The 21083-nt window shown below is 39.2% G+C and overlaps 1 protein-coding gene across 1 annotated transcript in view; it reads right to left on the bottom strand.

The window, feature by feature from the left end:
* The window catches only part of LOC764826 (E3 ubiquitin-protein ligase HECW2), a 125530-nt gene that overhangs the window by 28588 nt on the left and 75859 nt on the right, over positions 1-21083 (bottom strand). The window contains exons 6-9 of the mRNA XM_030990658.1: positions 10401-10543; positions 8141-8235; positions 6081-7414; positions 2386-2557 (exon numbers count right to left, since the gene is read on the bottom strand). Coding sequence (XP_030846518.1) covers positions 2386-2557; positions 6081-7414; positions 8141-8235; positions 10401-10543 — 1744 coding nt within the window. The remainder of the gene's footprint in view (positions 1-2385; positions 2558-6080; positions 7415-8140; positions 8236-10400; positions 10544-21083) is intronic.

The raw sequence follows: 21083 nt of genomic DNA, 5'->3' as shown, positions 1-21083 counted from the left end.
TGCCCTAATTCACACAGTGCCTGGCACCTACATATTGTACAGTATACAGCATTGCAAGAGGTTTCCACAGTATACACTTTTAATAGGATTCAGTATACTGTAAACGCGGTACATTAATTTTTATGGATTTTCGGTGTCCGCGAATTTTAGAATCCGCAAAAATATAAACATAACTTCTTATGCATGTTCTGAACAGGCTGAATTTGGTGCAATGCGAATTTAAGAACCAGCGAATATGTTTTGGGGTCGCTCAGCGCGAAAAATGAATCACGCGGAAATAACAGCGTTTACAGGATATGATAAAAAGATGAACATTCTTTAAAGAGATACAGTGTATTATGCAAAATAAACAGTGAAAAAAATACACGGGGGCTTGGGGCGAATTAGCCCCCGAAATGCCCAAAAGAGCCCCCGAAAGTCATAAAAGAGCCCCAAAAAACTGCATAGAGTTCAATGCAAAACAAATTAAAGAGTGTTATTTTCATGCAAGCAAGCTTCAAAAGTAGCCTCCAAAATTGTTAAAGTATTTTTTTCCCTGAAAATAAACCATGGTTCAAATGAAAACCTCCACAGTAGACTAAATAAGAATAACAAAGTGTAATTTATAAGCGTAAAGTGTCTTATCACCCGCCAACTGGGTATGAGGCCTCTACGCTAAGTTCAATACACGGGTAAACATGTCAACCTTCTTTGTAAATCTGCACATTAAAGTCTGTTTCTATCACACCCTGCCATTAGTGTGCCTGAATGCCATGCCTAATCCTTCCCTTTAAGTGTTGAATTTGGAATGCCTGTCATTTCATGTCAGGCCATGATGTGCTTGCCTCTCCAAGGTTGTAAATCAATCTCTCTCGCTGCCAAAAATTCAATTAAAACGCCTTAATTGGACCCGAAATATCCTTCCCATCCCAAATCAGACACAATTTGTTACATCTTTCTCTTGTTATTTTCCCCCTCGCCATAATTAGGATATCCTCATTGACTTCCAGAGAAGGGGGAAAATGAGCAAGGTCTTCTATTTCTCATGTTTTTCTAAACTCTGCATGGTCCTTGTCCCAATTCACTATCTCCTGCTCACACATAAGGTACGTCTTCATCGGCTCTAGATTGCCAAATAGCCTGCTATTTCTGATTTGGGAAATAATCCCGAAGTTACAAATCGCGTCTTCATCAGCTCGAGAAATTAGCTCAAGATATTTTGTTCAGCGTTCGCGCATAGTGCGAGTCTTCGGGCTGGTGAAGACGCACAGGACAAATAGCGGGATATTTTGCAAACTAGCCCAAGATATCTTGGGATGATTATCTCAACCAAATATCCTGCCAACTGCAACTTCGGACTGATGAAGACGCAAATTATCTGGATCATTTGCGATCAGGATAGTTCAAATAGCGGGATATTTGGCAATCTCAGGCTGATGAGGACAGGCCTACTATCTCCTGCTCAAACATAATATCAAATTCCTGGAAGGTAATTCCATCGCAGTCTGTCGGGAATCGAACTGTCGTAAATGTGACAGAGAGGAGCAAAACATTAATTTATTTGTATTTTTCCACGTTTTTATTAGAAGGGCCTTGATTTATGAATGTTCTCTAATTTCCAATTGATTGCTTCATCCTCGTCCTACTTAATTGAACGCCTTGGATATCATCGTTAGTAATGGAAGATGAACTTGGAATAACTGTTCTTCACAAATAAGGATATGGAATATGGATTGGTTTAAATCAACAATATTCGGTGGCCAAGTGGTGATTATTTTACCCGACTGCTATGAAAGCATAAATGCTTGTTAGTAAGCAACCAGAGGACCAAAGGCTTAAGGTCCTGACTGAGAGATTGTACATGTACATAAAAGGATATGGTTATGATGATTAAATTCAAATAAAGTCCCAAACAAACAATACAATGTACAGTGCAGCAATGTTGGGATGAAACATAGAACACCTTCAAGGCACTCTCTCTTCTGTCAAATGCAACTTCTTCTTTTTTCAGGGATAGCAGACTTCTTATTCTACAGAGTGTAGCTTAAATTTTATATCAATTAAATAAATTCAAAACATTGCTTATCAATGCCCATTGCTACAACTCAACATTAACACACACCAAATCAACCAGTTACCATGCAAGCCAGCTGCAGAACTTCAAAGTTGGTGCTTTCCTGCTACATGTAAAAGGAGTTGTTACAAAGATCTCCTTCTACCGCAAATTTAAGTTCCATTACATTAATTTCTGGCCACTAATTTAACAACACATTCAGCAGCTCTTGGTCTCTGCCTCTCCTGCCAAACAGTTACAAATTACATATCACTTTATTAAAATGTTTCTTACAACAACACAACAGCAACAACAACAAAGCAGCAACAGCAGTCACCACATCTACCACTTACCGTGCAAGCCAGCTGCAGCAGCTCTTAGTCCTTGTCTCTTCTGCCACACGGCGCTGTTCCTGTGGCTGCTAGATCTCCTTCTTGTCCTGGTACCAGCTGGTGGAGCTGAGCCCATGGGGGGTACCACGTCTTCTCTGCTAGTGGAAGCCGCAGGGGTCGCATCAGCCGAACCCTGGGAATAATGGTAGGAAGGTAGTGAGAGAGTGGAGAACAATGATTGCATTATATGTCCATCAAAATTAAAGTTGAGTACTGGGGGGTGTTTCACAAAGTCAAACTTAACTATAAAGTTGGACTTGTATTCTGTCAGGTTTTGAAATCATTGACTTGGTCTTGCGGAAAGCCTCATGCATGCACATAATGTAGATAGGTAGTGATCGGAGTGAAAACAATGATTATATTAACCAGGGCTCCCGCCGATACAAACCATAAAGTCACAACAATATCCAGGTACTTATATCTATACAAACCAGCCGTAGGATAATAACTGATCCAGTTTGGAACTCAATCCAATCTCCTCTATATGAAGTGATTTTTTTTCCTTCCTGATTTCAGTTTACCCCCTTATGTTTCAAGAAGGCCTATCAAAAATAATATTCAAATAAGGTTTATTATTTGGCTTAGCAACTGATACTTGAGAATTGAGACTAAAATTGATAGTTTAAAAAATATTTACTTAAATATTAACAAAAAAGTGGCCCTTAAAACTGTCATAAAATAAATGCCTCTTCACCAGTGCTAGTGGTGCTTCGATAATATGACAAATTATTTGAAAATTGAAATGGTGTACATTGAAAGTCAGAACTACAACTAGTAGTATAGTATACAAACAGGTCACACATTGAATATTCATGTGTACATGTACATGTACATGTACATCGTGAAGTTGATGGTAAGGGAAGTTATATTATGTGTCATGTTGAAAAAGAACACAAGCTCAAAAACTCACTTTTTAAAGGGACTATGTCCCATTTGCAGGCAAAACAAATGAAAAAGTTAAATTCCAACTGCATTTGAAAGATAATACTAATTTAGAACTTCCCTAAAAAAGGTGGGGCTTGAAAATGTCTTCAAGTGGGAAATAATGACTATTAGTTGTCAAATCGACTTAAGGGCTATAGAGCCCAAAAGTAATAGTCTTGATTTTCAGACAATTGTACCGAATGGTCATACGTTTTATGCTGCGCAAAGTTTCAATCAGTTTAATCTTGGCCATCATAAGAAGTGGGTTATTGATGTAGACAAATACCCATGTACCCTCTACAACTCTTTTCATGTATATTATTACCAAAGAAGAAAAAAGCCAGTCAGTCACTCAATAGTGTCTGACAGTGAAGTCTAGCAAGAAATGGTTTTCCTTGCATAAAATCGAATATGAGGACACTGCTAATGTTTAAATTTCACAGATAGGACATACATGACATATTCATAATTCCTGCAAAGTTCTACAGCATTTGAGGTTGGCTGCAAAAGGGACATACACCTGTAGTACCTTTAAAATGTATCACTAATACCTGCTCAAACTGGTATGACACAGTGTAACCATACAGTATCGATTTCAAAAAATAAAAGAAAGAAAAAAAGATGAACAGATTTAAATCTAATCAAGCAACGATAAACATAAGGAAGGTAACCAGGCATAATGCTGGAAATATCAAATCAAACTCCTGCCGTTACTATCAACATGTTTACAAAATATGATCCATGAATTACATTAGGATTGACTTGGCCCACATTGCCAAGTATCACTGGGTCAAAAGGGCTTGTGTGTATGGGAGCTTTCACACTGCAAGCAAAAACCGTATTTTTGACTCACATTCCGGTGTTTCGCTGGAACTTATCCTACGGTCACAAAGGTTTGTACATGTACAAACAATAATTTTGTACAAATCTCCGTTTTTCCATTGTCTTCCTGAATTTCCATTGTCTGAAAATCGTTTGTACGGCTTTTGTAGCAGTTCGTATTGGCACTTGTGACCGAGGCTTTACTAGGTAACTGCCTATAAACTATTTGAAAACCTGCACTGAAAAAAAAACACCTCTGGAGTGTGGTTTTTCTAAACTTCATTGGTTTTTGCAGTGTTAATGCTTTCTCTCGAGGAAGGAAAATTATTACGCTTTTTGCTCACTTTGACACTATCACAAGCGACAGAGCAGTGGAAAGTTGCACATGCGCACAACACACAATGAGTAAACAGTGACAGTGATTTGCAGGTTTCTCCAGTATTATCCACGGATAATTTGCATTGTGAATGGGCCTATATTCCTGGCCTGTTTAAGACAAACATCATGGTAATATCTCAAGACAAATCTAAAAATAATTCTTTCGCTGTCCTGGGAGCAATATCCGATTACTTTCAATAGCACATTGTTTTCATCTTCAAGTAAGACCATAAAAAGGGAAAAGGGGTGTTCACATTGGTACTTAATCTACATCTTGAAAGTTTGAAAGTGAGACGTCAGGTTGGATAATGATTGCTTGACGACAGATCTGCACTAATACAATGCCATAAAGGCATGTACAGCACAGTACATGGACAGTCAAACCTGCTCTTAGCGACCACCTGTATAGAAAGACCACTTTTTTGGTTCACTTGATAATAGTTTCTCATTAAAACATGTACTAAAGGAACCTGTACACTACGACCACCTGTCCACAAAGACCATTTTTCTTGTCTCCCTAGAGAAGTCTTTATAAACAGTTATAATAATTACCATTGTTCAATATGTTCAATTATGTTATTGTTGATGAAGTGAAATAAATAAACTTAAAACTTGAAACTTGAAATATAAACCTGTTTAGTTTATACAACTATTGAATTTAACGATAAATCATAACAGGTAAGCAGTACCAAATGTAACATGCTGAAGAAAAAAAAACTTTGGGCAAATGTTTAGCCATATGTAAACTACTCTGACGGACAAGACAGGTGGGATGTGGGTGGAATGGATTTTTCAGCAAAAAATGACCGGGAGTTCTATAAACATTGCCTATTTATAGTTTATGCAGTACCTGTGTATATCTCTTCAAGCCCTAGGCAAACAATGATCCCAATTAAGTGCAATTTTCAGATGCCTTGCTGATTTTTACGACTCAATTGACAGAACAAATCTACTTGCATCTGTGAATATGGCTTTTAATACTGTAGAAATATTAAAGCAAACAAACCTGGCTTGCTTCTATTTACACGTAAGATCAATCTTATAACCACATGGCCATTGCCTGTGAAATATTTCTTCTTTACCTCTAAAAGGTCACCTTGTAATTTGATCATCATTTACATTTCTTCAAAATTGTTCTATTGAGTAATATTCTTCTGTGCTCCTCAAAATGAGAGGCTTTCTACTACTGAAGTCCAGATATTTTCTTTACGTTTACCTCCTTGAATTCTAATATGGCCCTCAGGAAATCCAGATACCTCTTGAGGTAAGATAGTTTTAATATTTGTCAGAGTTTTCTGAACCATCAACATAAGAAAGACATACCACTCACTCTCTTGATATACATGTATAGTTGTATACAACTCCAGGTTTCTCTGAATAACAAATTAAAGGGTCTTGTAGGCTGTTGTCTGCATTTGCAAAGTGAAAACACCTTTTGGGCTCTGCAGAGAATATAATGAATGTATGTACCTGAAGGTGATTAGGTACTGGAATTATTTTGAGGGTGGAATGGAATTGATGAAAGAACCTACCTTGGGTGAGCTCTTGTTAGCCTCTCCATTCACACTTGGTGTCTGTTCTTCCGTGGAACCAGGTCCATTACTAATGGCTTGCACACCCTCTCTTGGAGCGTCCCCGTTTACACCAACTGCTATGGTGGCTGGAACTGCGTTCTCGCTGGCTCCCTGTGACAAACTGTTGTTATTGTTCCTAGTATGCGAGACTGCAGCACCATCTGTTGATTCTACAGAGCTCTGTTCTTTTGGCACACTACTTGGACTACTACTACCTGACCCTGCCACAGGCTCTGAGGCCACACTGTCTGCAGAAGTCCTTTCAACGGTCGCGCCATTGGCTTTAATGGATGAACTTGAGAAGGGCGTACTAGGTGAGGCAATGTTACTTTGTGAAGATCCTGATTCAGAGTTTTGTTCGCTTTGGTGAGGTGAAGATTCTGAATTTGAGAGAGAGGATCTGCTTCGTAGTCTCCGAACCTCTTCGTCGATCTGTTGCTTCAGCAGGATATCGCTCAAGGAACGTTGACTGCCTTCAGATGAACGGGAGAGACTGTCCGGTAAGGAGGAACGTGGACTGAGAGATGGATGAGATCTGCCTGATTCACTATCATCTGTTGATCTCCTGCGCGAGACTGCAATAGGTGCACTGATCGAGTGACTAGAAGGTGCCTCTAACGGACTTGGCGGAGCAATCGCACTCTCCTCAGGAGGAGTAATATTGATATCTACCCTACCTCTATTCTCTTCCTGGTTTCTTTCACCTGAAGTTCTTTCGTCTGATTCTGGACTAGCCAGACTTACTGGTGGTCTTGATGTAGGTGAAGGAGTCACTTGTGTACCGATACTAGAAACTAAAGCCGATGCATTCTGCACACCGGGTATATTAATCGTCAATGGCCGATGTATACTCTCACCGTTGGTGCCACTTGTGGTAACTGTTGTTGATGGTTCCCTTGCAGGGCTATCCCCGGCACCATGAAGCGAGTACATACAGGCGATACTCTCAACTTGAGCCAGTGACCGTTCTGACATGTCTTGTGTGGCTTGCGACCACTGCTCATTTGATATCGGTGCAGCAACGCTGGTGTCTGTCGGTGTCGGCGGTTCAATGGGTGGTATATGTATGGCTTTAGGTTCCCTCTGGTGGTTCACGGCGTGTGACGGTGCCGACGATGACCTTGCCACCGAGTTGTGTGCATTCTCCAACTCCTCTGAAATGATGGAGTGTCGTGGCGACGATTCAACAGAGGCGTCGCCCGATACTCTGAGGGATACTGGAAAGGACGCTGACCGGGTCATGTCGATGAACTCTGGGGGACCTCCCATGTCGCCATTGGGGATGGGGTCATCTAGTGGACAAAAACATGGAAACAATCATCAGGGTGGGACAAATAATTATACATTAACGTCTAAGGATCGGACAGGTGTGATCTATCCACTTCTGTCACATTATGGCAACCCATAAACAATGTACTGGCTTTAAAGCACGAGGATACTGAACTTGGGGGGGGGGGAGGGCTCATGGTCTGGAGCACTAGTCCATAGACTTATTGGATTCAATAAAGATGTTAAGCTTCATTGTCTTTTACATAATGATAAAACATAGAATTCTTTAAATGATAAAAGATTAAATCAAATCAAACCCTGTGCAAACCGAAGCCCCTGAAAACCTGCAATAGAGATACGGCAGGTCCAGGCTTTGGGCACAAGCTTGAAAAATGGAATCCCTGGAGGACTGTTCCACAAAGACTAAGATCGAACTCTAAGTTGGACTAACTATGGCAGGCCGTTCATGCCACTGGTTGCTCTCACCATTATGGTCTTTAAATAATATTATTATTCAATCAGAATTATCAAAAAAGGTAAATTCTGTAGATTTGAGACCATGATTTGTATGTCCCTTGAGAGACCAATGCCAGTATAAATGGTGAGAGCAAACAGTGGCATGAACGGCCTGCCATAGTTAAGTCCAACTTAAAGTTGATCTTAGTCTTTGTGAAACACGCCCCCCCCCCCCCCCCCCTCCCAGGAGGAGCAGGAAAAACCAAGTCCTTCAAAAAGAATGGATGTCTTACCTGGGACCTCCTCCATATTGACAGTGAAGGTCAGGTAGCCACTGACGTGGTCTGATGGGTGCCTCTTGTTCAGGCTGTACGTCACGGTATGCTCCCTGTAGGAGGAGACAAAACAGAAAACATGGCTATCATTTCACTTCCTATTAATAATAATAATAATAATATTGGATATTTATATAGCGCACATGTCCACCATGCATGGTGCTCAATGCGCTCCAACTATTACCCCGGCTCTTCTAAGGCAGCTGAAGGTGCTCACAGTATTCAAGAAACTCCTTCCTATCGGTACCCCATTTAACACCTAGGAGGAGAGTGGAAAATGTTGATTAATATCTTGCCAAAGGACATTAATGACGTTGCGGGACTCGAACCACGAACCCTGTGATCCACAGTCCAACGCCTTATCCACTAAACCACAAAACCTCTACAGGGTTGCTAGCCTAGCAACCTACACACTTGTTTAAGTTTTCAAAGGCAACTGTTCAAGATGATGTATAAAAGTCCCAAAGTCACAAGATATATCAATACTTTTCTTTAGAATGTATTTGTCAGTTGCCACAAAGGCAGGATTTTTAAGCTGCATGAAACTGTACCTGGTTAAACATTACCGGGTGCTACATTTCAAACACCTGCACTACTGTAAACATTGGCAGCCTTTCTATAATGGTACCTTTCACCAATATTTGCACCCCTCCCAGGCACCCAATTATACACCTGGGTAGAGAGAAACATGGGAGATACAATGCCTTGCAGAGGGCTATAAGTGCCGTGCCAAGGATCTAATCTATGACCTCTGCATCTCCAGTCATGTCAAACGACTCAACAACTGCAACACCTGTAATATGTCTAATGTGCCACTGGACTGAGACCAGGGACCCGTTTCACAAAGCCTTTTTTTCAGTGACAAGTGACAAAAATCAGTAACAAATCTGTTGATAACCAATCAGAAGCAAGGATTTCAGTAGCTTATAACAACAACTCTCATTTTTCACTGATGACAAGTTTTGTGAAATGCCTCCCAGGTGGTCATATTACCCACAGATCTACACATAAAGATCTACCTTTAATCTCTACGAGGAATGATTACATGATCTTGCCAGACAATGAATTAGTCAGCATGTGCTGTCTTGCAGATCATGCGATCTTTCTAGCAGTGATCAACGATTTGTGATAGTCAAGAATTGGAGGGGTAGGTAGAGGATGGAGGGAGAAGGAGGGAGAAGAAGGGAGAAGAAGGGAGAAGAAGGGAGAAGAAGGGAGAAGGAGGGAGAAGGAGGGAGAAGGAGGGAGAAGGAAGGGGAGGGGGATAGAGGGAGATAAAGACATGTATAGAGATATAAAAGGCATGTTTAGAGATGGAGAAGCGTGGTGAGGGCAACAAGAGCCATATAGGTATGTGTGAGAGAGGGAGAGAAAGACGGAGAGATAGACAGTGAGCGACAGTGAGAGAGGGAGAAAGAGAGAGAGAAGGGTGAGAGAGAGAGAGAGAGAGAAGGGTGAGAAAGAGAGAGAGAGAGAGAGAGAGAGAGAGAAGAGAGAGAGAGAGAGAGAAAAGAGAGAGAGAGAAAGAGAGAAAAAGGTGAGAGATATAGAATGGGGTATGACTAGTATGGGGTGAGGGTAAGGCTTCAATCAAGAGACATTAGATGAACTCGACCTGCTTATTTTCTAGCTAAAGCAACCTTGAACATAATCTTTCCAAACCTTTCCTATCCCATCAACCCCCCTCTATTGTCATCATGAGCAATTCAGCCTAAGCCGGTTTCCTGGAAAAAAATATTTGAATGCATTGTACTGCTTGATAGATCTTTCCTTCCTGCCTCTGTGATGAAGTGCACCGATGAAGTACAGATGCACATCAGTTATAATTATGTCATTACGCATTGCATTCATCAGAAACATATATACATGTAAGTATAGGTCGTTGCACTGTTCAGAACATCAAAATGGTCTGTTGAGCACCAAAAGGGCACTAACTCTGTGTTACATGTATGATATGAATCAATTATGCCTTCATGGCTCTCTGCAGATCAAAAAGTGCTCTTAATAAGACAAAGATTTCTTCGAAAAATTTCTTTCAATACATGGTTATAATGACTTGCGTGACATTGAATTATTTCTGAAGGTCTTTTTACCGAAGCACTACGATTTCAACAAGTCATTGAATAGGGATGGAAATTTATCTTGATCTTGAGATTGTCCTTTGCAGATGTGGTACTAGACTTGGGTAAGTTTGAATCCTTCCTGAAGGTCTACCTACCCTAGCGCCACCTTTTCGATGAGTCGTTGAACCGGGATGGAAAGCTTGCCCAGGAACCGGCTGATGACCGGATGGCTCCGGTTGAACTTGTCCTTGACTTCAATCTCCAGCACGTCTACACGGGTCACGTTGAAGGTGAACTCCTACAGGTCAAAGGTCATAAGAGAAACAGAGAGAGAGAGAGAGAGAGAAGAGAGAAATGGTTATCAATTGAGTGGAATTTCTCTTTTCCATGAATGAAATTTGACAATATTTACACCATGCATCAACAAAATGGGCAGAAATGGGTAGAGGGAGACAAACAACATAAGGAGAGGTCAAAGTTCAAAGGTCATATAAGAGATAGTCAGAGACAGACAGAGAGAAACGTGTTAATAAGTTTGGGTTAAATACTTATTTCATGAGTGAAATTTCAAATGTATTAATGCACCAATCAATTGTTGGAATATGGCTACTTGGCTAGAGAGAGCAAGGCAAACAAAATAGAAAGGCAAAATACATGAGAGAATAGTGGAAAGGTATTAAGAGACCAAGGGAGGGGAGGAAGAGAAGTCAGAGGGTAAGACAGATTGAGAAAAATAGACATAGAAAGGATAAGGAAAGGAAGACATGAACAGTTACAAGAGACTTGATAGAGAGGAAAAAGGAGCGGGCATAACTGAAAGAGGGAAGACAGAGAAGAACAAAAATTGAGAGAGAGAGAGAGAGAGAGAAAAGAGAAAGAGAAAGAGAGAGAGAGAGAGAGAGAGAGAGAGAGAGATTATAAGAACAAAACAACAGAAAGAAAACAAGCTACATAGACTAAGGAATGAATTAACATTTCAATCATGTTCTTTGGTCAAATAGAAACAAAAGACGCAGCTCCATCAATTTATTATAAATTCCACCCTTCCTCAGAGCTAAACCTGAAGTCAATCAAGCAAGAAACTTTGGGGGCCAGTCAAAGGCATATTAGCAGTCGGAACGAGATACAGATAATTTTATCACATAATGGTACGTGGCGATGCTGTCTTTTCAGAGCGAGAAGACGGTTATTTCTGTATCCCAGTATATGAATAAATGCCTTTCTGTCTCAAAGCAGATGATATGTAAATTTGAGGCATCCTTAAACCACTGCTGACACACTTGCAAGAAAATTTGATAAGGGTTTGATGAAATGATGTGTGTATTTGATGAGGGGGAATCTCTTTCTTATCCGCAGGTACATATGAATTCAACCATAACTTTGAGCTGATTTGGAGAGATGTGTTTACTGTTTAGTATTCACTGAAGCCAGCATATTCTCACTGTGTGTGGTTGAAGATCCAAACGCATTACAAAATGAGGTTCCGCCTCCAGAGTGTTTAATCTAACCAACAACAACAAATGCTTCCATCTATTTTCGTCTGGGAGCTGTGGTTTTTCTTTTGATCTGATTTAGCATCCCTTGTCGATATATTGTGCTCACAGCTTTACTTATTGAAAACATGAGCATGTACTTTTTCTACACATCTATGTAACTACTGAAACTCTAGGCAAAGAAAATAAGACATAAATATAATTATCAAACTGCTGCTGTTTTGGTTGATAAACAAGTAGACATGGTACCATAAGAGATGCCTGTTCACTTGCACAGCGAACTGCATGGGGTATTGTAAACATTTACTAACTAAAATCACTTTTCATATTTTTTCTCAATATTAAACCATGTGTATTGTCTATTTGGTGCAAGAAGGGCATAGCTCATATACTTTAACAAAGAGTTTACACTTGTTTGCCACTGAATAGGTGTGATGTAATTGTTTGTTGATGATCCAATCTGAGTGTTTACGTACAATAGCAGTGCAAACCATATATTGTATTGTCTATTTGGTGCAAGAAGGGCATTAACTCTTTCTGGCACTGAATAGGTATGATGTGATTGTTTGTTGATGATCCAATCAGAGTGTTTACGTACACGTACACTAGCAGTGCAAAATTCTGGTCATTTTTCACATCCATGAACTACAAATTGGCTTCCAAACTTGCTTCTCATGTTGCCATAACCACATGTATGTGATTTTTGGCCAATGATGCCCCCTAAAGGCTGCTTCCGCTCCCCCCTACTGGCCGGCCGTTTCGCCACGCGGGAAAACATGGGAAGGAAAAGCTGTGTTTTCTTATCGGAAGTTTGAATTAGCTCTCTGCCACCGGGCATTGGCAACTCCTCGTCGCTCTCCCGTTAATAAAAACACGGTCAGAAGATACGAAGAAAACTAAAAGGAGGTCTTTGCTTAATTGTGCCAAGTTTTGTTGTGACTAAGCTCCAGTAATTTGCAGGAGAATTGTTGCAGAATGAAGCTATTTATAGGAGACTTCAGTCTGACTGGGGTAATACATGTCATTCTGGATGATGTCAACTATTTTTTTCTTCTCTTTCTTCTTCATGAGAATGTGTGAAATTTGGAGCCTCAGAATAATTTGCTTAATCTAAAACAGAACTGTAAAATCTCAAGATTGTCATAGATGGCTACCCTTGTCTTTTCTGTGACAGCTTCAGAATGATCAACCTATATTTGTTAGTACTGCAAAGCATTGTCCTTTAAACATCACAGCACTGTTGCCCTTTAATATAACGGCACTTCCTATAGAAATGTTATATTTAAATCCGACTACTATCATTATCATCAATATCATCATCTCCATCATTTTTACTACTATTAATCAAGTAAACACTGCTCGAACACAAATGTTTCTTTTTTAAAGGCTTCATCATATGAAATGAAGGTCTTTTAAAGATTTTTCAAGGATTACCCATTGTAAAATGCGTACAAATATCTTTCCGAGTTTATACTGAAAATAAACTTGTGTGAATCTTGTTTTCAAAAATTCTAAAGCATACAAGCATCACAGAGCAATATTTTGATCATCTTTGCACCTACAAGTACCAACGGAAATCTTGTGCAAATCTCTGTTCTAAGAATTTCATGGAATCCATGCATGGAGGAGAAATACCTTGATCAGTAATCCTATGATCCTAAGAGGAAACATTAAGTCATAGAAAAGTACAGGGGGAACGACAGAAGACACCTCGACAATTCAATCTATCATGACAAATCATCTCTGTACAGAAGATGTCCATCGACAGGAGCAGCGATCCTGAGGGTTTTTCGGTGAAAACAGAGGCAAAACGGAGGAATGCCCAACAGAAAGCTGTCATCGTCCTTCCTCTCCCTGAATGGGGATGTCAGCTAGAGTCCCACTCATTCAAAGTCATCAATTTGCGTCCTGAGCAGCTTTCCGGCACGGTTGGGACCGGAGGAGGAAATCTGCAGGCCCCCGAAGGACAGTATCATATCAAGGAGGAAATCAAAAACATCCACTAGCACCTGCAGGTCGTTAGAGTGCTTTAGGAGAGGGGGGCAGTGCATGGTGTTGCCTTGATACTAGGCAATCTTGAATTAGGGAGAGGGTAGATCTAACACTTGGGTGTTAGGGTAAGGTTGATAAAGCCTTGTAGAATGTAATGTAATCATAACACAAGTGGTGATATTAAATGGTGCTAGCATTTGGTCTTACAAAGCCTGTAGTGTACGGTGTAATGGTAGCACAAGACAGTCTAAGATGGTGTCTGTGTTTAAATGTAGTATCATGTAAGGGCACGTCTGGTGTAATGCTAACAGTGGTCAATCTTAGATGTTGGAAAAGAAAGTTTGGCAGAATGGGCGGTTTTAGCTGGTGCTGGTGCTAGTGGTGGTGCTTGTGCATGTTAAGGGAAGGTAGTGCATGTTGGGGTGTCAATTAAAAGGTACAACAAAAATTGTACACAGTACAGGTGGAAGGGCAAATATTGGAGTAAAGACACAAGTATGTTGTTGAAAATCTAAAGTAGATGTCGACTCATTAATGAAATGCACTTGCTCATATATTTCTTAATTGTCAGAAAAAGATATACATGTATGGCATATAACTCATTTTCAAACTAATTGTCTTTTTAGAAGATGGCAACAGAATTGATGAATAAAAAGATGTATGAAAATAAGAAAAGGTCTCTCAGTGAAAGATTACATACTATTTGCAATCCATCTTCTTCATGTACATGTAATTATATAATTGATAGCGGAGCAAGCCAATGTATCACATTTAAGATGACAAGATGACACGACACAATGACCTTGAGACAGAGGCAAGAGAGATGACTAAAAGTAGAGGTGCCGAAAGAGAGAGCGAGAAAGAGAGAGAGAGAGAGAGAGAGAGAGAGAGAGAGAGAGAGAGAGAGAGAGGAGAGAGAGAAAAAAGATGGGGGAGATATGGAGAAATAGCATGGGAATTTCTAGGATAATGGATGAGGGTTTTTATAGGGCTGTAGGAAATTGGAATGCACTATTGGGTATTATTACAGACAGGTGAGTGTTGAGAAATGAATGACGACTCACAATGTGGGTTAAGTGTTATTTTAGGTCCGAGGGGGCAGAGGAAGACAGAGGGGAAGAGATAGAGAGATATAATTAGAGAGAAAGTGAAAATAGGAAAGATAGTGTATGGAGAAGAGAGATAAGTATGAAAACAACAATAGTAGTATTATCACCTTACAAAGTTACAAGTACTACTTCTACTTCTACTACTACTACTACTACTACTACTACTACTACTACTACTACTACTACTACTACTACTACAGTAACTACTACTACTACTACTACTACAGTAACTAATACTACTACTACTACTACTACTACTACTACTACTACTACAACTACTACTACTACTACTACTACTACTACTGGGCAATTCCACGGTAACGGAAGGACACTCAGACAAGATTTTTGAACTTCAGGTTCATACTAAAAGAACTGTTTTATTAGTATAAGATGTGAAACAGTACAGATATAATACCTATATAAGTGCCTTTAATTCTCCCCCAAAAAATTGTCATTATAGTTAAGTAGTTTAAGAATGTGCATATTAATTATCTCGGTAACGGAAGGACATAAAAATGGACATGGTTTTTCCAGTTAATTAGTGTTTATCCAAACTTTGTGAAGTTGATGAAGCTTTCCACTTGACTGAAACACATTTTGTTCCCCTAGTTTAATACATACTAATAAAACATTTCTTTTAGTATGAACCTGAAGTTCAAAAATCTTGTCTGAGTGTCCTTCCGTTACCGTGGAATTGCCCTACTACTACTACTACTACTACTTCTACTGCGGCTGCTACTACTACTACTGATAGTACTACTACTTCTACTAAGGACTACCTCCTCATCCTTCTTCTTCTCCTTTCCCCTCTTGTTCCTCTTGTTCTTATTTTCCTTCTTTTCTTCTTCTACTTCCTTTTCCTCCTCCTCCTCCTACCACTACTACTAGTATTTCCCCTTCTCCTTCTCCTTCTATTATATTTGTAATGATGACAATTACCTGCATATATCTCAATGTTTTATGATTGAAGATTCTAAAACAAATATACAATACAGAAAGGGGCTCAGAGGAGGGATAATTAGTCAAGTCTAAACTTGGGAACAACTGCTGAAAGACAACTTCCAAGGCACCATGATGTAATGGTGATGACAGAGTGCCGATCGATGAGGGTCATGTTATTGTGACGAGGGGTACATGAGGGGTACATGAGGGGTGTAGATTGGGGGTAGAGGGGAAGGAAAGGTGGGAGAATGGGGGATTAATTGTAGTTGCAGAGGGACTTGGGATGCGCTGTTGAGAAAGAAGACAGGAAGGATTGGAACGAAGACCCTCGGTCGGAGATGAGTGATGTATTAGTCAAAGGTTGCGTTCAAGTTTTTTTTAAAGCTAGAATCACAAATCAAAATGCGGTTAAAAAACACGGTTACTGTGGAAGAGCATTCAAGTGATTTTTCATCGACACCGATTCTCGCTCATTTCAAGCCTAGCCACTGCTCATCACACTGCGCAGTTTGACCATGGACCTACTTTAGACACGTCTTTCGGAGGGTGACGTTTAAAGGTCGGTCCCTAGACTAAATCTTCATATCTGATCGATGGTTTGACCCAGGAAGTATAGGTCAACCTCGCCGCGTGGTTACAGAATTTGTTTACAGTCGACTGTTGGCCAAACCGAGAGCAGGCCACGATAATGACGCTGTAGAATCATGATCGAGATCTCTGTTACGTTCAAGCGATTTTTAGCGACCGTGATTCTGCAGAATCACGATACAAAACGCATCTTTTTCAGCGTTTCATGTTTGTGTTTTGAAACACGATTATTTTTACGACTGACAAAAAATCGCTTGAAATGGCTTGAACGCCTCGTGTTTTAAACTAAATGTCTTTGAAAACCGTGTTTCTAGGGTGAAAAAGTTTCACTTGAACGCACCCAAAGAGATTTGATAGAGGTTTGAAAGACAAGGTAGGTAATATTGTCTGTTTGGAGCAAAAAGGGAGTAATTAACTCATATCTTTTGACACATAGTTATTGCCTTTCTGGTTCTCAACAAACCATATGCTTCACAACAATTTCTCAAGTCTATATTTCACAATAGAACTGGGGTAAAAGTTAGGATCGCAAATTGGGTTCGAGGAAAGGTCTACATTTAGAGTTTATAGGGCTCTGTATAGATTTTGGTTCTGGGATGAAATTAGAAATTCAGGTAGTGTACATAAAATTGGCTGTGTATGGAGCGATTGTCACCATCCTGTTGATAATTGATTATTTGTAAATATATCCTTCGTTCTTGGCACATGTTTTCATTTAAGTTTTCTCTCTAATATGATTGCCTAAGTTTAACGTTCCCTTCAAAATGTCTCCCATCACTCCATTTTCCCTATTCTCCTCTCTGCCTATCTCACCTTTTTAATACAACAGGTCCTTCTAGCAACATGTTTCAACCCCTTGTTTACCCTATCTCCAATCAACACCCTACAAATACTCCAAAATCCCATTTCAGTATTCCGTGCTTGCCTCTCAGACATATGTCATATCTATTTTTTACCCTCCCTTATTCAATTTAAAATCTCTCGGCCCATTCTATTACCATCTACTTGTTTACTTCCTCCCATCATTCTGCATCGACCAGGATTTTTTGGGTTAGATGCATAATGCAAATCACCGTTCATGCATGAGTTCTGTGTCTGTCATGGAATTCAATCGTGTTCATTTCATGGAGGGCACAAGTGATTTCATCATAGTACAGAATATGGACATCAAACATCAGCTCAGTGTAGTAAAGGAATGGGAACACTGAGCGATTGAGCACTGGAGCAGTCTTAGGAAATTTTGGAAAACTAAATAATAGGCAGGAGTGAAAATAACAGAAGGAAAAAAAAGAAAAGAAATGTGGAACAATTATCCAAGGTAATCTCAAATCTACTACATGTATAACAGGGCTAAACACGAGAAGGGGTCCAGTTATGGCCCACATTATTTTAAATCCACCCCCCCTTCTGCCAATGTCAACAAATATAAAAAGAGGACCTATGGTTGCAAACCTTAAGTTTAAACACTGCCCCCCCCCCCCCTGTAGAAGGTGGAGCCCATGTTATAAACAAAAATGGAAAAAAATAAGAAGAGCTCTTACGAACACACGTTTTTGATTGTCTGTTGGTTTGTTTGTTTGTTATTTGATGTTTTATTGATGCTTTTTTAAAGCACTTTACACTCTGAATACATTAGTAAGATCAGTTGGCAAATGACTGTATCAAAGCAGGTTTTTTTTTAAATCTGCAAACCACCATCTTTGAATGATGGCTGACTGGCTTTTCTCCAGCTTCATCAATATTCTGTGGCTTTCGCATGCTTTTAAGTAATCTTGTTTTAATGGTGTATATGCTCATCTCAAACCATATCAGCTCACGATTCAGTGATCGTTTCTTCCTTAATACGGAGAAAATGTTGAGGCACTCACAGGGAAAGCAAATCAATAGATTGAACTAAGAGCAAAAAAAGACGGGTAAAACAAATCTGGAAAATTCATAGGGAGAGTTTTTCACTGTCACATCACACTTAACAAATGATTACCAGTCCAACAAAGTCATTGTGTCTCCCTATGTGATGCAAAGCATCAAAGAACAAAGTGAAATTGTTAAGAACTTGAAGGGAATTAACTCAAAGTTAATGTGTTATTAAAGGCACTTCCACCTCTTTAAGAGGACATACATGTAAGTTTGCTACAACTGATCGTATGAACTTTTGTCTAGTTTTAATTAAGACTTATCGCTGTATCATACGCCAAGAGACAAAACCGCAAACCCTGTGATCCACAATCTGACGATGTATTGACTAGATCAACCACGACACTTCTACACCTATCTAGCTTGAGATGGGGGTATGACAAGACAGATTATGAGAGGACAAAATGTGTGGAAGTTGGAGCAGGAACGAGCTGTCATTTCTCAGATTGGGTCGTTCTATTTGAGGGGAAAGCGTTGGCTTGACATGCCGAGCAGGACACAGGGAAATGAGCAATCATACACAAACAAGATTAAACGCCGATTATCTGCAGCTATGCCAAGGGAGCGCTATATACAATTAGGAAACGTGCATCCCCAGAAAGAAATGCAATCCAGAAAATTGATCTAAAACACATGTACACAATGTACTACAGAATTTTCAGAAATATATGTTTATGTGAGGAAAATGAGCACTATTCTACAGTCCTTTAACATGTAAACCCTATTACACCCTGCATCGAAAGAAATGAAATCCAGAAAATTGATCTAATACACATCTACTACAGAATTTTTCGAAAGAAATATAAAATAAATGTGAAAAAAATGAGCACAATTCTACAATCCTCCATGCAACCTGTAGACCCTTACCCAGAGTAGTAATAGCAAATATTTTTTGAAAATCTTGTACGACAGGATTTTCTTATAAATATGGTATTGGGGGAAAAGAATACAGGTATATCTGTAAAGCGCTTTGAGAGGGCCTTTGGTCCTGAAAAGCGTTATATACATGTAAGAACTAGCTCTTATTATTATTAAGTTCTTCAAACTTGTAGTACAGTCATAATGAGGTGCATGTTATTTATATTTTGTGCCACATCTTATTATAAAAAAGCATATATTAGAGTAAAAAAATGATGTATTACAAATATATAAGATTAAACACGGATTATCTGCATTCATGCCAAGGGAATATAACTAAGGTACTTGCATCCTCTGAAAGATTTATGCAACCCAGAATTTGTTTAGATTGTTTAAATTTTCAAGAAATTTGAAACAAAAAAACTTTAAAAACAAATCAGTTCATAATAAATGGATGTTTTCTTGTCATCTTACAAATTTATATTTTAGTAAAAAGGTCAGAGAATTTATTCAAACAAATCTTATAACAAAGTACCGTAAGACTAATCTAAAGGAGCAGTAATGAAAGTAATACTATGTCACACCAATATGAGAGGCGAAAACCATACCTTAATTTATTTTTCTGCGGCTTGATCGAGCTACAAAAGAGTATCGTAGGTTAAATGCAATTATGCGACACACACGTGTGTGTGACAGAATCACAAGCATCATGGTTTATTTCCAACAAATCACGCCAGTAGTTACGATCGCGGTGTAAATCACTCACTACTACTAAGGACTGCTTGTTAAAGAAACACACTTCTTAGGTGTTTTCCCCTTTTATATCTTCTTATTAATGGTGATATAACCACACACATCATCAATTTCTCATTGCAATAATTAGCTTTTGATTTAATTAACCCTGCACGAGTTCATTCTTTTTATATTTATTCTACTGTAACTATACTACTCAGTATTTTATTACTACTTTTTCCTCCTCCTACTCTTCTTTATTTCTTTCTTTCTCCTCCTCTTCCTCCTCTTTCTCCTCCTCCTCTTCCTCCTCCATCATCTCTTCTTTCTCTCCTAACTATGTACTAAAACTAATGATTCTACTGCTAACATTACATTCATAATTGTGACTATAACAACAGCCAAATTTCATCATAAAGATATCGGAAATGATGTTCCCAACACCCTTTAAATGCTCTCCTTTGTCATCATTACATCTCTAGTGGTTTTCCCATTGGGCCATTAGCCAATTAGTCAAATGATGAGTGATTAGAAAGAAATAAGGATAGTCACAGGTATCAATAACACTGACCGATGATGTCTGCTAAGCAACCGACATGCCACATTAATCCATGAAACCTTGGTACTGCAATTATGGATGCATGGGACTATGCAATGATTAATTACATTCAGGCTTTTAAGGTTCAATAACAAATGTATTAAAAAATGGAGACAATGTGAGACTCAAAATAATGATGAGTTTGGGGCAAATTAAAGCTGTAGCACAAGAAGCACAATTTAGAAAAATTAAAAAATTAAAAAGAAGAAGCAAACGCTCAAAAACCATAAGCAAAATGGTGGAAAAATTTGAGAGAAAAGGGCAGAAGAAATAAAAGATGTATTATAGATCTTGATGACCCCTCCCAGAAAGAAATAAAATACAAAGAATTGACGGAAAACATTAGGAGAGGAGCTGTATCTAGAGGGAAAAGATAATGCTTGTGAGCAACACATCTCCTGACAATTTGAAGCTGAGGACTGTCAAATAAAACTAATCAAGACTGTTATTCTATCTAGGTATCAATCGGGCTCTGTTGCCTGTGGTTGCGTCTGGGCTCAGTCGAAGACCCAGTGACAACAGAGATGGGGAAAATGTGAAGGTTTTTTTTCTCATCCGAGGCAATCTATCTCTCAAGTTTTACAGCATAATGCCACAATGGTGGGAGAGTAC

The sequence above is a fragment of the Strongylocentrotus purpuratus genome, unplaced genomic scaffold (genome assembly GCF_000002235.5).
Source record: "Strongylocentrotus purpuratus isolate Spur 01 unplaced genomic scaffold, Spur_5.0 spur5_scaffold_19, whole genome shotgun sequence".
In the NCBI taxonomy this organism is placed as follows: Eukaryota; Metazoa; Echinodermata; class Echinoidea; order Camarodonta; family Strongylocentrotidae; genus Strongylocentrotus; species Strongylocentrotus purpuratus.
This window is presented reverse-complemented; position numbering and strand designations above follow the sequence as displayed.